General features: G+C 33.5%; 1 protein-coding gene across 3 annotated transcripts in view; it reads left to right on the forward strand.

Annotated features, from left to right (window-relative positions):
* LOC117164230 (thrombospondin type-1 domain-containing protein 4) overlaps positions 1-15,634 on the forward strand; it is a 29,966-nt gene extending 14,332 nt beyond the window's left edge. For all 3 annotated transcript variants that reach the window (XM_033347158.2, XM_076619783.1, XM_076619782.1), the window contains 12 exons: positions 8,566-8,713; positions 11,663-11,829; positions 11,941-12,034; positions 12,127-12,175; positions 12,256-12,374; positions 12,552-12,681; positions 12,763-13,006; positions 13,171-13,371; positions 13,762-13,923; positions 14,149-14,325; positions 14,554-14,770; positions 14,869-15,634. In XM_033347158.2, the coding sequence (XP_033203049.2) occupies positions 8,566-8,713; positions 11,663-11,829; positions 11,941-12,034; positions 12,127-12,175; positions 12,256-12,374; positions 12,552-12,681; positions 12,763-13,006; positions 13,171-13,371; positions 13,762-13,923; positions 14,149-14,325; positions 14,554-14,770; positions 14,869-15,002 (1,842 nt within the window). In that variant the 3' untranslated portion in view covers positions 15,003-15,634. The remainder of the gene's footprint in view (positions 1-8,565; positions 8,714-11,662; positions 11,830-11,940; positions 12,035-12,126; positions 12,176-12,255; positions 12,375-12,551; positions 12,682-12,762; positions 13,007-13,170; positions 13,372-13,761; positions 13,924-14,148; positions 14,326-14,553; positions 14,771-14,868) is intronic.
* Positions 15,635-15,659: the final 25 nt, after the last annotated feature.

Consider the following 15,659-nt stretch of genomic DNA (forward strand, 5'->3'; position numbering starts at 1 on the left):
TTGTTTTCGTAATCGGTGATGCATGTGGCGTAGTATTGATTACTTAATTTGTTTTCGATAAACGTAGATATGCTAGGAAAATTGGAAACAAAGGAGTTGTAGATTGGTACAATCTATTGGATATAAAATGAGCACGAAACGAGTATGGTTGCGTAATTGGTATGTTATTCGTTACCTAATTTATTTAAGATAAACGTAGATATATAATAAAAAAATTTGAAATAACAAATTTAATATGCAGATATTTGCGTTATTAGTACCAGGAAATAATTGAACGTCAGCACGTTTATGTCAATCTTATCAGTATAAAATACGTGTGTATTGGTTAAATAAGGAAACAGCTTTCTGAACTGCATTACTGGACCACTTTAGTAACCGGTTTGTCTTGAAAACTTCTTATATTAAAATTGCGCCTACTACAATGAAGTTGTAGGATGTAGTCAAAAATTACTTATGAGATATTGTTGAGAATATAATGGGATAATTTATTACGAAATGAACTAGAAATGTTTGTTGCTATAATAATTATATATAATAAATGTTGTGTAATATGTTACATGATAACAAGGTCTTCATTACGATAATGTGTAACTAGTACCAGTCTCTATTCTCAGGAGAAATTCTTCCTTCAACCTGTTGCTAAACTAAGGATCTAAATAATATAATTATATATTCTCATATTATTTATTCAATGATATATGGTATATAATAAAACTCTTTTTTCGCTATTATACTATTTTACCTATCTATTACATAAAATTAGATATATACATATATTAAATTATTAGGTATCATATTAAATTATAAAATAATACTTCCTACACTTCAAAACTGAATTTTATATTTAGAATTGATCATTTAATTTCTCGGCTCCTTTAATTAACTACATTCACCATCCACGACATAACACTACTAAAATTTCATAGGTTATCATTTTCCCAATTTTTTACCATTATTTAAGAATTCGTTATTAATTATGGTAAGTTGCACAAAGATTCATACATTCAAATATTTAAGAAACTTTTAGTTAACTGTAACATTTTATCTTGATAAACGTTCTTAAATCGATCCTTATTGAAAAACCAGGGAGAGATAAACGATGCAAATTTATCTATCGGAAGTAGACAGGTGACACTAAGTGTGAGCGAGTCAGACTTTCGTATTTCACTGTGGACACGATAAATGGCGTCACGATGATCGGCACCGATAACGCATAGCATGAGAATCGAGTTCGACGTTTATTCTTGTTGCGTTATTTTGGTAGACACTAGAACGGTTTAATCCTCATCGTCGTGGATCCGAAGCATAATGCCGAACCTGCAGGGTTCCTCGTAGAACCACGATGATTCATCAGGCCCTTTTGAAACCGATTATTAATTAGCTGCTTATCTTAATGACCGCACAACTTTCGACCCTCTTTTTTGTATTTATAATATCTATTACGATGTATGACACATCATGACACTTTATATGAAATATTTGCAAGAAGTAGAAAGTATGATTTCTCTACAATCTTCCTTGGAAAGTAATCCTATATTAAACCAATATTCAAATGAAGCAAAATCTCAAGTTCATATCACCTTCATAAGCAATATTCGAATTGCGAATCTACAATCTTAAAACAGGTCAAATTTTAGCAACGAAGTCAAGGCGTTGGAACAGTGTTCGAACCAAGAAATCCATAAATTTAATTTTTTATTCGAACGTATCTTCTTCAAATGTGTTTCTTAGAAATACACTTCGTAGCGAAAAAGATTTAAGAAATAGACAGACATATCTCATCATAGAATGATGCTCTATTTTTACGTGACCAGTCTACTAATACGAGTAACCTACTAAATCTAACGATTTTAACGTGGTTAGCATAGCTTGCGTTTAATTAACTCGTAATTGAAAGATGCGTCTCACCACCGTGTATAGAACGATGATAAAAATACTCGTAGCATTGTGAACCATACAGAAGCCTTGATTTTCACGTGAATCAAATCTGCACACGTGGTTCCTGAAACGAACGGGTACAAGGTACACGTGAACGCAAACTGCTTTATCGTAGTGTAAACACCTGGTGTGGCCTCGTATGCGCCGCTTGTAAATGTTGCTCGAGAGAATTACGGCTCGCTTATTACAAGTTAACGGGCACGACGTAATTTAATGTGCTTTAACACCTCCACGGATTTATGCTACCCGCTGCATGTGACTGTACAAATGCATATGCGTGTATTTTTCTAAAAGTATCGCGAAACCTTGTGACACGTGTGCGTTACGTATGTACACGCATATAGAACTATGTGGCGTATTGTGGCTTCGTCGTTTATTTCAAGTCACTACCGCTACGCCATAAATCTTGATGTAACATTTTTGGTCGTGTAACGAATGGCTGATCCGTAAAGTTTGGAAATTAACGAATAGTATGGATGTGCGATTCTCTAGCGATGAAGTATCGTGGAATTCTGTATGAAAAATACTTTGCCTGATAGAGAGGGGGAAAGAAAGAAAGGAAGTTTAATTCTGTGCACTGTGATTTGAAGTTTCTTATTTTTATATGCAAATTAATGCTTTCTTTGAATGATAAGAAAAATTCAGCTGTGTGTATCACGATTTTTTTAAATTTTAGTCGCCATTGTATTCTTCCAAAACCTTTTTCGTGGTTTTTCTAATCTTCCTCAATCTGAATGATAAGGGTGTTGTCTTCTTTCCTACTGCGATTTAGTGTAAAAGGTATAGTGATAAGAAAAAAAAGAAGAATGAAGATGGAAATTCAATTCCATATGTTACTTTTAGAAACTTTTATAAAATCAAAAAATGTGAAATAAAAGGAGTCACTTCACAAAAAGTTTAAAGAGCAGTCTCTTCGAAAGAAAGTATCTGAACACGATACTGTACCGATCGAGTCTTTCGAATGACTTATTGCGTTTTCTAGTCTAGCGCGTAGTTCGTTACGTAATTAAGGGATTCCATAAATTTCTTCATAACCATAATCCCACGGAGATGTTTGTAAATCAAGGCCGTTGTCATAAATACAAATCCGAGATAACGATCGACCAGAGATAACATTAAGATCCGGTGTTCGTGCGCATTACGCCTGACCCTTGTTGTTAATATCGAGGTAATCGAGGGACCTGTTTCACGTGGTTTGACATTATCGAACGGTAATCGAGAAAGGTCCGCGCCACTCGCATTGTTCCCTTCTACACCCTGGCCGATGCATAAATTCGCTCATGCGATATTCATACAATTAACATCAAGCAGTGGCCAAGGTGTAGCATATAAGCGGCGAAGTAACTTGACATTCATCCTGGGTTAATCCAATCAAAGAGTCGAGGAGTGTCAGTTAGGGCGCGGCTTTATATGCACGTTACTGATTAGCTTTTACTGAAAAAAATAAGTGTCGCGCTACAACGGAATAGCGTCGCGTTCAGCTCTAGCGGATATCAAGGACGTAGACATTAGACGTCGCTAGAAAACGAACTGACAGTCAGAAGAGCTTTTTCAATAGTTTAATTTTATAGGCAGTTGTTTCACGTGAAGTTTGATATTTGTTTGATGTGCGACCCTCTCAGAAGCAAAACCTATCAATTTCAATTTTTATTAATTTCTCAATTTCATTGCATAAGTACAAAGATTCATGTCAGCTTCGATCCTATAAACTGAGTATTGTTAAATGTAAATCATGTACAGTATTTTGTTAATATGATATATTATATCCGTCATATGATACAGTATTACAGTAATGAAATTTTTAGTTTGATTTATAAATTACTTTCTTAAAAATCTCAAATTGATCGATATCAGAGTGTTGGTGAATTTTCCGATTTCATTATCCAGTTATCGAATGACTTGACTTTAAAACCGAATCACAAATGACTTGCTACTTGTAAGTTTATTTGTTATAAGAAGATATTATAAACAGATAATCACAAATTCCTTGATAAATTTAAAAAGAGGTAGTTCTAATGTACATATAATCAATTTACTCTATTCTTCAATTGACAAAATAGATCACTACGATATCTACACCGCTTAAATTTCAATTTACAAGAAATGGCTCATAAAAGCCACCGATATAAAGTTACAGTAATATGATTAAATTCGGCAGGAAAATAAATAATCAACAACAAATTAAACTCATAACTAGATCTCATAAACTAGATATATCTATCCCTTCATAAAATTCCATTAAGGCATCGATAAACGTCCAGTATCATTCCTAGCCTGCCGGCGAGATCGACGCATTCCCAAATTGCGAAACTGTGTACCGAAATAGAACCAAATTTTCAAGAAAGCCATCAGAGCACTATTAATCGTCCAATCAAATAGTGGTAATAGATACGGAGTTCCAGATCCGACCTGAATCACCATCGAAGCACTTGCTCATACGTGGCCATGTGGTCTTCGCTGTAATTTATACTCGTCTTTCGCGTCCCATATACCGATTCTACGCCCATGCAACATTAATCCCACGTACGGAGACTAAAAGCAATTTAACATACAATCCCTTATCATCTTAATCTTCTGTAACTTCATCAACCACGAGATAGAAAACATTCGTGCGTATACAATCACAAATATGTGCAGTCACAATATCCTTCGAATTTCCTTTCGCAACGTTATTTTCAACTTATTGATACCCCACCTACTGACAAACAGAAATTACGTCCTTACTGTAGTGTACAACGTGCACAGGAATAGAGAGACTCCTTCTAAGAAATCATTGCAATTTTTCTTTCTACGCTTGATCAAAGTCGCAAATAACAGAGACGTTTACGAGACACGAATATTAATCGTATCCGCCACGGTGCAACCCGAGAGTTATAAATCTACGCACAATCCTTTTACTTACTAAGGCTTTTTAGTTTTTCTGTGTGGTTATTGTTAGAAATATTAATTTTGATTTATGCGTTTTACATTACCAGTTATGACAAATGATAAAGTTCTAACAAATTTTTTAAGATCAAAGAAAAGATTAATCGTAAGAAATTATAGATTAATCAAATGAATATGATACTTACGAAAAGATATTAATCATTAGCAAAATCAATGTGAAAGGATCTCTGTCTTGATCCTGTTTGGCATTAATCGTGTAGAGTAGCAAAATACTTTATTGAAGATCTAAACTTTACTTAAGACTCCAATCCTGCAAATCTTTTTTAATACAGAATCAAATATATTTTATACAGTATATTGAAATAAGAATTTATGTCTATGTTACAATCCCTCTTTTCGATTTTTCACGTTTATCGAAATAAGAATTAATATTGGATCGCCGAAGTACATTTCGATTCGATATACATCCGTAACCTTTCTCTATCTTTCTTACTTTCCATTTTCGATAATTCATCCTTCCAGAACCTCTCAGGTTTTTCGGTGAAAAACTTTTCAGTACGTTCTTTCATGTCGACCAAATTTCTTAAAAATCGGAATGAACTTTCCGGGCAACTCAATATATTTGCCCGTACTCAACATATAAATAAAATACCGCTGATATTGCCTTTATTGTACAAAACTTTAAATCAGAATGAAATCTATAAATAATTTAGTTATAAGTATAATCAAAGCGGTTAGCAGTCCTAAGATAGCAATCGGTGTAGTTATTCGATACTTTAATTTATGACCCGCTATGCTTATTCTACATGCCAACCTTGTTGGATCTCTATACGTATGCTACAGAATGCATTTTTACATTGTAAATTTACACGAGTATCTACTCTAAATGTATTATTGTGAAACTGTTTTGTTAAAATTCCATAACCTTTAATTTGCGTCTCGCATTCCAGCCAACATCGCATGTATATAGTAAACGAACGAGGTGACACATCCAAGTATGCACAATTGTTAAACACATCAAAATACAATAATTGCTATAGGTCGCTATATGATCTTATATCGCAACTTGAGACCTCTGATAATGAGTCACATAACGTTAAACGATTAACATTATACGTCAGCTGACGTGAAGCAACCTCCACAACCAACATAATATATGAAACAAGATTTTCTTAGCCAAGTACGTAATAATATTCAATTACCATTCCCTTCAAGTACATATTATCAGTTTTCTAGAAAAATTATATATATCAATAATCACCAGTCTTGTAATATCTGTGGAAATTCATAATAGAAATGAGCTACTTAATAAAATAGAGGTGTTATATGTGTAATTATCTAATAAAACATCTTTAAAAAAAAGAATTCTACAATCCAAAATAGGGTTGTTTCAGCTCTTCTGTGCATAGTGAGTTATAATCCATAAACAATATTTTTTTAAACTTTCAAAATTTAAATATTATTAATACTAAGGCTATCAGAGTTGAGAAAATGATAAATTGCAATGTTTCATAAAAATTCACAAGTTTACGATCATGCATCCTCGGTGGTGTAAATGATCTTTAAAATATATCGATAAAAGTTCTTTTCCTTCTATTATACATTTTTCTCACTCATCATTTTGATTTCCAGGTAAAAAATAAAAAATGGGTAAAAAATTCTTTTATTACTGAATCATTGAGTAATTAATAATTTCTTGCATTAATTTGAGTTCCTTGAGAAATTTATTTTTCTCATTCACGTCTTCCACTAAACCTATATGAACAAGACGCAGTCAGTCGTTTCTTTAATAAAAGCATTATACATTCGAAACACCATAACTCAAAGGAGCTTCGAATAACCACTTTTGCCTTTTCGATCGTTACGTTCGGATCGCCCACGAAGCGATCCACGATTTCCGGTGCACTCGACACGTCGCGATTCAGAGGCCAAACGACAAAGTGCAGCTGGCTTTCGGACACACGCGGAGGAACGCGACGTAGCTAAATTTATGCCGTGACAGCCATAATTTCACGACGGTTTTACACGTCCAAACACGTGTCCTGGCACGCGTGTTGTGACTTACTAATTCGCGTCGCGGACTCACATTTGAAATCTTCGATTCGATCACGAAACTCTTGTTTGTACAGACGACACGCTAAGTACTCACGTGTGCAAACACTGTTTCTGTTTTTACTAATTGTTCCCTAAGAATAGTTCGTTGAGTGACCAGCAGCGACTGGCAATCAAACAAATTCGTGATATAGAGACATCTCCGATTGCATGGGCGGACAAATGGTTATCCATAGCAGCAGAACGAATTTCGTTTAACTAATGGGACTCTACCGAATACTCTGTGTTTAATGATATTAATGATTTCCTTAACTTTCACTGGCATTTTCAGTTTTCATTTTCAACTGATATTCTTAGATCTAAATGATCCATAAGAGCTTAAGGTTAATTATATCAATTAATACTTTTATGTATTTGATTTTAACCCTTTTAGGGTCGGATTTCTTTTAAACTGTGGAAAAATTTCATTTTATCCATTATTAATAATAGAAGCACATCTTTCCTGATATTTTCGTAAAGAAGTCATAACACACTTCAAATCGGTTTAATTTTACCGAAAGGAAATATATTTATCATTTAGTTAATTAAGAACTTGTCAAAGTAGAATAATTAAACATTTTATATTCTTCGCTAAAAATTTCCATGCTATCCAACCCGTATATAAAATTTAAATCGAAATTATGTAATCGGAAATACAACCATCTATGGCTCAACGATATTACCTAAAAGGACTAACGAGATCTTATTAGAATTAATTTAATTGTTCTCCTTAATGAAGTTTTCAAGATTGTCGTTATCTTGTGTACATTCTATTTTAGAAAGCAAGAACAAAGAACGCAGCAAGTAGCTTTTACAGACCTGCTCTTTTTAGAAAATATATATATAGTCGTTGAATAAGGGAGGCTTAATGTATTTGTCTGGCAAATCGTATTTATTCTCTGACTCACAGAAAGAGTTAAAGAAAACTTCTTATAAAATGTTCTTTATTATCTCCTAACCGTTGTCTTTTTATTGGATCTTTATCGTTGCTTCTGAAAAGTCTGTCGAATATTTTGCGCTGAATACGAAAAGAGTCGAGCTCGTAGTATTTATAGACAATGAACCTGCATGTTGCTTCGTGAAAAAAAAACCAAAAAAATATCGAGTTCAGAGTCATGGTACGAGCCCAGCCCGACAATAAAAGCCAAAAGATATTTATCACGAGTACCAATGTATTGCAATGCAAGCAATGTGCCTGACAAAACGAGCGTAACGTTTTCCATTATTTTTGTTAGCACAATCTGATTGCTTCCTCGTCGAGAGCGTACAAACGTGTTATTACTTCCGTGTCATTCCTGCTTCCCTTCGACAATGTTGTGCTTTGTCGCTTTCTGATCAATTTTGTTACAAGGTGCTGTACTCGAAAGCTAATGAAAGTAAAACAAAATAACATTACGTTGTTTATATCACTATATAACTAGACTGTGACGCTTCCCATTCATCGCTTTAACGTATTCAAATACTATTATTCCAATTCCAAAGAGTTATTCAAATGCGCTCAAAGATTTATTATATACATGTATTATGTAATAAATATTCAGAATATAAAATATAATAACTAAAGATTTAGTCGTGTTACAATTGATTTACTAAAAATATTTCAAAGAATTGCAATATGCGATACTGATTAATCTGCATCTGTATCTGTAGTGTTTCTGGAGTTTCTGCGGCGGACACTTAATCGACGGGATTTTCACGGAGCCGACCTTGGAACGGGGTTACAACTTGGTGGCCACGGTTCCCCGAGGTGCTGTAGTTCTGAACGTGACACAGTTACGTCATACGGAGAATTATTTGGGTAAGACATCATATATTTATCGTGCGGCGCATCATGTTACAAAAATACTCGGATGTCTCTGTAACAAGAGAAAATCTTCATTTATCACAATTTTAACAAGAAGATAAATCGTAATTTATAAAACGTACGGAAGTTCGACAACAATGGCGTGAAAGTGCCACACGGTGTAATATAACGAGGTTATAAAGGACAATAAAGTGGAGCAAAGACGAAAGCATATAACAAGAAGAAATAATAAAAGAGGAGAGAACACGAACGATAGTTACACGGAATATTGGATCAGTCTGATAGCGTGGAATCTCGTTCGTGTACAACAAAATGATTCTAATGAAGTGTGCCAGTAAGCAAATAGTCGTGGCGATTGTTCGCGATTGCGAGCAATCAGCTGCGCCTGTCCGCGATCCCTCTTTATTGTCAATACGAGATCTTCTATCACGAAGAATTCATCCTATTCCAGAGGCGTTGTCGTGCTCTTGGCATCAACCCTTGTATAATCTAATCTCTGGACATGCGCGTTAAGTGGAACGTAAATGAAACGCAGTAGCCATTCACGTGACACACAATACGTGCTCGTAGCTTTGTCCCTTGATTCGTTCTGACACATGGTATTGAATAATCGCATGAACTGTCGGGTTTCTTGCACCGGTGTAACCTGTTCGATGCTATTGTATTGGAATTCTTTTTATAAATTTTTTCTGTAATATGTTTTATTCGCTCTGATCCTTATCTGTGATTATACTATCGTGGCTTATAAAGGCTTGAATACAATAGATTTGAATATCGTTGAATTTTTGTCATTTTCTATTTATTGAATTATTTGGAAAATTTGTCGTGAAATTTAAAATTAACATATCATTAAAATATGCGTTGTAGCTTTTGCTATTTGCCAGGTAGGTTTATAATTCATAACTGCTTTTCCGAGAAATTTGTCTCTCCTTGATTGAATTCCTTGAAGTAGTTACTGCAGGCTTATGGAGTATCCAGTTTCATGTTATGAAAAATATGTTTTGTAAAGATTAGAATGTGAATAGGATGGAGTAAATCCTTGAAAATGGATAAATTCTCATAAATGAATAAATTCTCTATATGAATATTAATGACTTTTTAGATGTTTTACTTGTTCAGATGTATAGGAAGTTTTTCTTTCTTGTTGTAAAATGATACTCTTTCTATTAACAAGTACTAGAACTTCTTCTTAAAAAACGTTATGAATTTTTCGAACAACACAGTACTTATTTATTTGCCATTAAATAAATTCTTTAGTATATATGATTAGTTAATTGTGAATGAGTATTGACTGTAACAGAAACGTGAAAGTAGTTTGGGGGCTAAATATCCAATCACTCGAAAATTATACCATAGATCGTACGGTTTAGTTTCTGGACGGGAAAGTGTTATGTCTTAAAGGTGACATACATACGTTTAATATAAAAGCTTCACAGAATTTTAATACAATTGGCAATATCATTAAGCACCTTATGCAAACAGTAGATCCAACATAAGCCTTCGTCGCTCAAGAGATGTGAAATTCAAACGAATCAACATAGAAAAGCAGTCGTGGTCAAGAACAATCCTTTATGGGAATGTTGTAAGAATTTAAGCGAACCCAAGTTAAATAACCTAAGTTAAATAGTATTCCATAAGAAAAAACAAATGGCGATCTTACGCAAAGTTTGTAAGACGGTTAAAAAATCTTCTAAAAAAGACTTCTTCTTCTGTATTTAACTGTATTTAGTACAAACTATATTTTTGTTCTTTTTTTATAATCCTATCCATAAATTATTTGAACATTTTTGTTTTTGAAAATCAACGTTGTTTGTTTCTAGTTTCCACGTAGTTAGCCCCTTGAACTACATTCAACGTGAATTATATAAGTTGATTTGGTCGTAAAGTCGATCATGAACATTTACAAGCTATAATTCTTACCTAAACGATGCTAGTCAAGACTTCCACAATAGATCGAATCGGTCGATGTGTCATAGATTTTTAAAAAAGATTACACAGGTTATATTATTTCTATTCAAGCAGTTGCTCTTTCGATCTCAAAGAAACAGCTATGTAGGTGTGAAATAACGGGAAATGAATGGGACGTATAATAATGTGAATAATTACGTATTTATTACGAATCCTCGACGTTGCGAATGCAACTCGAAACAGGTTCGAACGTTTTATTGGTGATAAAAGCTGCAAGTGTGGACATTTCATGGCAAATATCTAATTACGGATACATATCATGAACTAGGCTTCAAAATAATGGAAAAGGAAATCTAGGTTGATAGAACGAGATGTGGTTATTGAGTAACAAAAATTTGTAAAAATTATCTATTAAATGATTTCGATATTATTCCAATAAATTTACATTTACAATATAAAACAATGACTTAAACGAAGTTTTTATTACAGTTCTTGTAAAGTAAAATATGTCACTAATTCAGATTATGTATCTCTTGTATTTGAAATGAAAGTGAAGTAATTTGCATTCACTGTTATTATCACGTTAATGTTTCGTTCAATCAAATCTGAAGAGAGTTGAAAGAGATGCAGTGGATAACTAACGTGTACGTCATGTAGTAAATGATTCGTTTATATTTCTAATGTCTCGTATCGCATACACTGCGTCCAGCATTTCTCACATGCAAACGCCGTGAATGACTCTCCGTTTCCGTTTCATTACCCGAGTGACCACACAATTTAATTTCGAACGTGACAATTCCACGAAGTAATTATCAACGGGACCAACTGAATGCTAATGCCTTTCAACGCTTCATCGCACTGGACGTGCCATCCCGATTTTTGCGAAAACAAGTTCAATTTGTTTAGGAACTACAAATGTGGTAAATGTAATTGGAAAATTAATTATATCATTTCCTAGAATTACTAACTTCATTAATGTATTATCATTAATTTTTAATGTATAAATTCGTCACGCATCGTTATTTCTGTTTTTAGCGGTCAAGTTGCAGGATGGTAGCTATTTGTTCAATGGAAATTACAGCATCAGTTTGTCTGGTAAATATCAGGCAGCTGGAACTACTTTCGTTTATTTTCGTCAAGGTTCTCAGAATTTGGAAAGTTTCTCTGCCATTGGACCATTAGAAGAACCTATTGATGTTATGGTAAATAAATTGTTGTAATAGAAATAAGCAGAATAATAAAATATTATACTTGAAAGCGAGAAGTGCGTTATATAGAATGAAAAAATAAATTCATTAATATTTTCAAATTAGGTTTTGTACCAAGAACCGAATCCTGGGATTGTATATCGATACATTATCCCCGGAAGTGCACCATCTCCAAACATTCATCTTGGACACAAACCAGGTATAACATTTTCTTGAAAATATATAAAAATTGATTGACGATACATTGTCGCCCTCTGTAATAATTATAATATAGAATAATTCTATTTTCAGTTTCTAACAAAGCTGGTGAACCCATTTTATCGGCGATACCTCATAGGAAGTAAGGATTCTTACACAATTAACATTTCAATACCATTTTTCAACTTCATTAATTATTAAAGAGTATTTATTATTCTTTAGAATAGATGTTGGTTCTACTAATGATGGAACGCAAGCATATCTTCCAAGACGATACAAAAAAAGGAAATTCTTTTGGAAAGCAAGCGGTTATACCGAGTGTAGTAGAACTTGTGGTGGAGGTAGGAATATTATATAATTAAATTTAGCTTAGATATATTATAGAGATATTATATACCTTATAAAATAATAACAATTTATATATATATACATTATAAATATAAATTGTATAAAGCATATATATACATAACTTGTAAATTAATAACAAATATCTTTTTTTATCCTGTTTGTAAAAAAAGGTGTCCAAATGCTGAGGTATGTATGTACAAGGGAACACACGCAGGCTCCAGTGCCTGACAAGAGATGTCATACGTTGGAAAAGCCACGAGAAACTCAAGTAAAATGCAATACTATACCTTGTCCTCCCAAGTGAGTACAATTCCTATTTCCTTACCTTTAGTTTTAATTGCTACATATTGCCATAAATTACGTTTTACATTTGTTATTAAGATGGAGAGCCGGTCCGTGGGGTGTTTGTTCGGTTACGTGCGGTAGCGGTAATCGTCTGAGAGACGTAGAATGCGTGCAAGAAATAACGCCATCACTAGTAATGAGAATAGCTGATGGCGCCTGCACGGAGCCGAATATTCTTCCTACTACCGAGATTTGCGAAATGCCACAGTGTGAATTCGACACGAAAGCAGCGACGACAACTTTACCGCCACCACAATGGAGCGTGGGCACATGGTCATCAGTAAGTTTCTACTTTATAAAATCTTTTGAGAAATTGCCTGATTAAAAAGCAAATCAGTTTCAAAGACAATTAAGCGAAGAAAGTACATGTATGGCATTATAAAAATAAAATAGTAGACGTTTAGATAATTTGAAATACGAATTTAATTTCTTCTTCTTTGAAAGTGCTCCACAACTTGTGGTCCAGGTAAAAGAACAAGAACTGCGACCTGCGTCACTCACGGACCTTCATGTGATCTCGAAGTGAAGCCTATTACTCAAGATGCTTGTGATTTGGGACCTTGTTCCATTAAATCACCGCAAACAAACGCCATTTCAACTAGACTTCAAAGCCCACAATGGCTGTACAGTGAATGGTCTGATGGGGTAGGAACTATTCTACTTTCGTGTTGTTCATAGAAGATAGAAAAGGCGATTAAGATTTCAGAAACTTCTGATTTTCTGTAATAGAATTCTAATATATTATAATGTAATATGATACTATATATAATAATAAAATATACATAATTAGAATTCTGTTATAATCAATCCTTCTGGTATAAAATCCTTTTATACCTATTAGAATCCGATATAATATAAGAAAGTGTCTTCACAACAAAGTGGATAGAAATAAGGGAATCAATTGGAATTTTTTTTATACGGTTGCTCTTGTTTAGTCATTAAAGATTCCAAAGTTTTATTATCTTTTATCCTTCTACTCTGTATGAATGCTACATATTTTGAGAAAAGTATAGTATTTTTTACTGATCTATACAGTGCTCAGCCGAATGTGGAGTCGGCTTGCAGACGAGGAAGATCTTCTGCGAAAAAAGTCCAGGGGAAGGATTTTGCGACCAATCGACAAGACCAGAATCATCAAGAACCTGTTCCAGCAACAGAACCTGTAGTGGACAATGGTTTACGGGACCCTGGACCGCGGTAGGTTCAAATAACATAGATAAAGAGAATAATACATTAACATTAAGTTAAGTAGGTTACTCCAATTTTGTTACAAAAGCTCCAACTATATACAATTTTTATTTTTTGGAGAATAGAATTTATTTGAATCTCTCTATTACAAATATCAAATTGTAAATACTAATTCTGAATTCAAATCCAAGAATGGAAATTTTGTAGACTGTATAAATATTCCTCTTCCAATAGTGTTCTACAGAATGTGATTCAGGCGAACAAGTTAGAGAAGTGGTGTGCATAACGATACTTCGTGGGTCGCTCCGCATTGTTCTGGACATGAACTGTCCCGCAAACAAACCGGAAACGAGAAGATCCTGCAGCGGTCCACCTTGTACATCCTCGTGGTTTATATCAGATTGGACAGAAGTAATTTAAAGTCACTTATGTATAACTAAAAAAAATTCTTTAACCTAACATCAAATTCAAATATGAAACCTTCTAAAATTGTCACTCAGTTTTCAACCATGTATTTATATTCCAATCAAATTTTCTTCCTCATGGTTTTAAGAAAATATACGTATACAAAACATATTCCGAGTTATAAAATTCACAGTCTGGTAATTGCTATGTAAATTTATTTTCCACTCATTTTAGTGTTCTCGATCGTGCGGAAAAGGCATTCAAAAGAGAGAAGTAAGGTGTTTGAACAGAGAAGGTCAACCACCTGAGCATCACGAGCTTCATTGTAAAGAAAAGGATCGTCCTATATCTCGACGAACCTGCAACGATTATCCTTGTAAGGACGACGTTCACAGATCTGAAAATCAACATACAGTCCTGCAAGTTCAAAACGATCCAGAAATCTCAAATGGTATTTTATATCTTATTACAATTGTCAAACATATGATTATTACGCTTCAAGTATGATAAGTTGTATTAGAAATTTTTTATTATTTTACGTACTTTTAGTTCTCGAGGAAAACCCACTTTGCAAGGACAGTACAACAAATTGCAACTTAGTGGCGCAAGCACGACTCTGCACTTACCAGTTTTATCACCAATTGTGCTGTCAATCGTGTTCCAAGAAGCAAGAATTCGAATGAGATTTTTTCACCACTAACCAAATGTATTTTTAATGCAAATTTAACACTTCGATGAATGATTACGTTCAGAAATCGAATCATCGAAGGTAGCCTTATGATATTATATGTGTTGCTATAGATTTACTGATCCTTGCACTGCCTGATGGAATTTTTAATGTCAATTTTTAGATGTAGAAATAATAGGTATTCGTCCCTCTAAAGAAAACATACAAAAATTGTTCCTTTAGAGAATTTATAAAGTTCATAAACATATTGACGTATTAAGCTTTTGTAACGAATAATAAATTATAACATTTTCACTAACGTTTTATAATGTTAAAAAGTGAATTATTTATCGAATCACATAGCTTTAATTTTTATTTTATAGAGACGATGGTATTAATGAATATATATTATTATTTATAATTATTCTATCTCTGTGAAAATGGTCTGATAGTATAGAGATTATTCGAGGTTTCTATTTAATATTTTGAAAATTTAATCGAATTTTGAACGGCGATGAAAATTAAAATCGTCAACGAGAAATTATAGACTGACCGTGTAAATTGCAATAACTTAATATTGGCATTTAATTTGTATTATTTTTCATAATTCTCATTTGCCACAATAAAGTTTATGCTTTCTACGTTTTCTTTATGTCTGTTTTATTTCAACCGA

The sequence above is a fragment of the Bombus vancouverensis genome, chromosome 7 (assembly GCF_051014615.1).
Source record: "Bombus vancouverensis nearcticus chromosome 7, iyBomVanc1_principal, whole genome shotgun sequence".
NCBI lineage: Eukaryota > Metazoa > Arthropoda > Insecta > Hymenoptera > Apidae > Bombus > Bombus vancouverensis.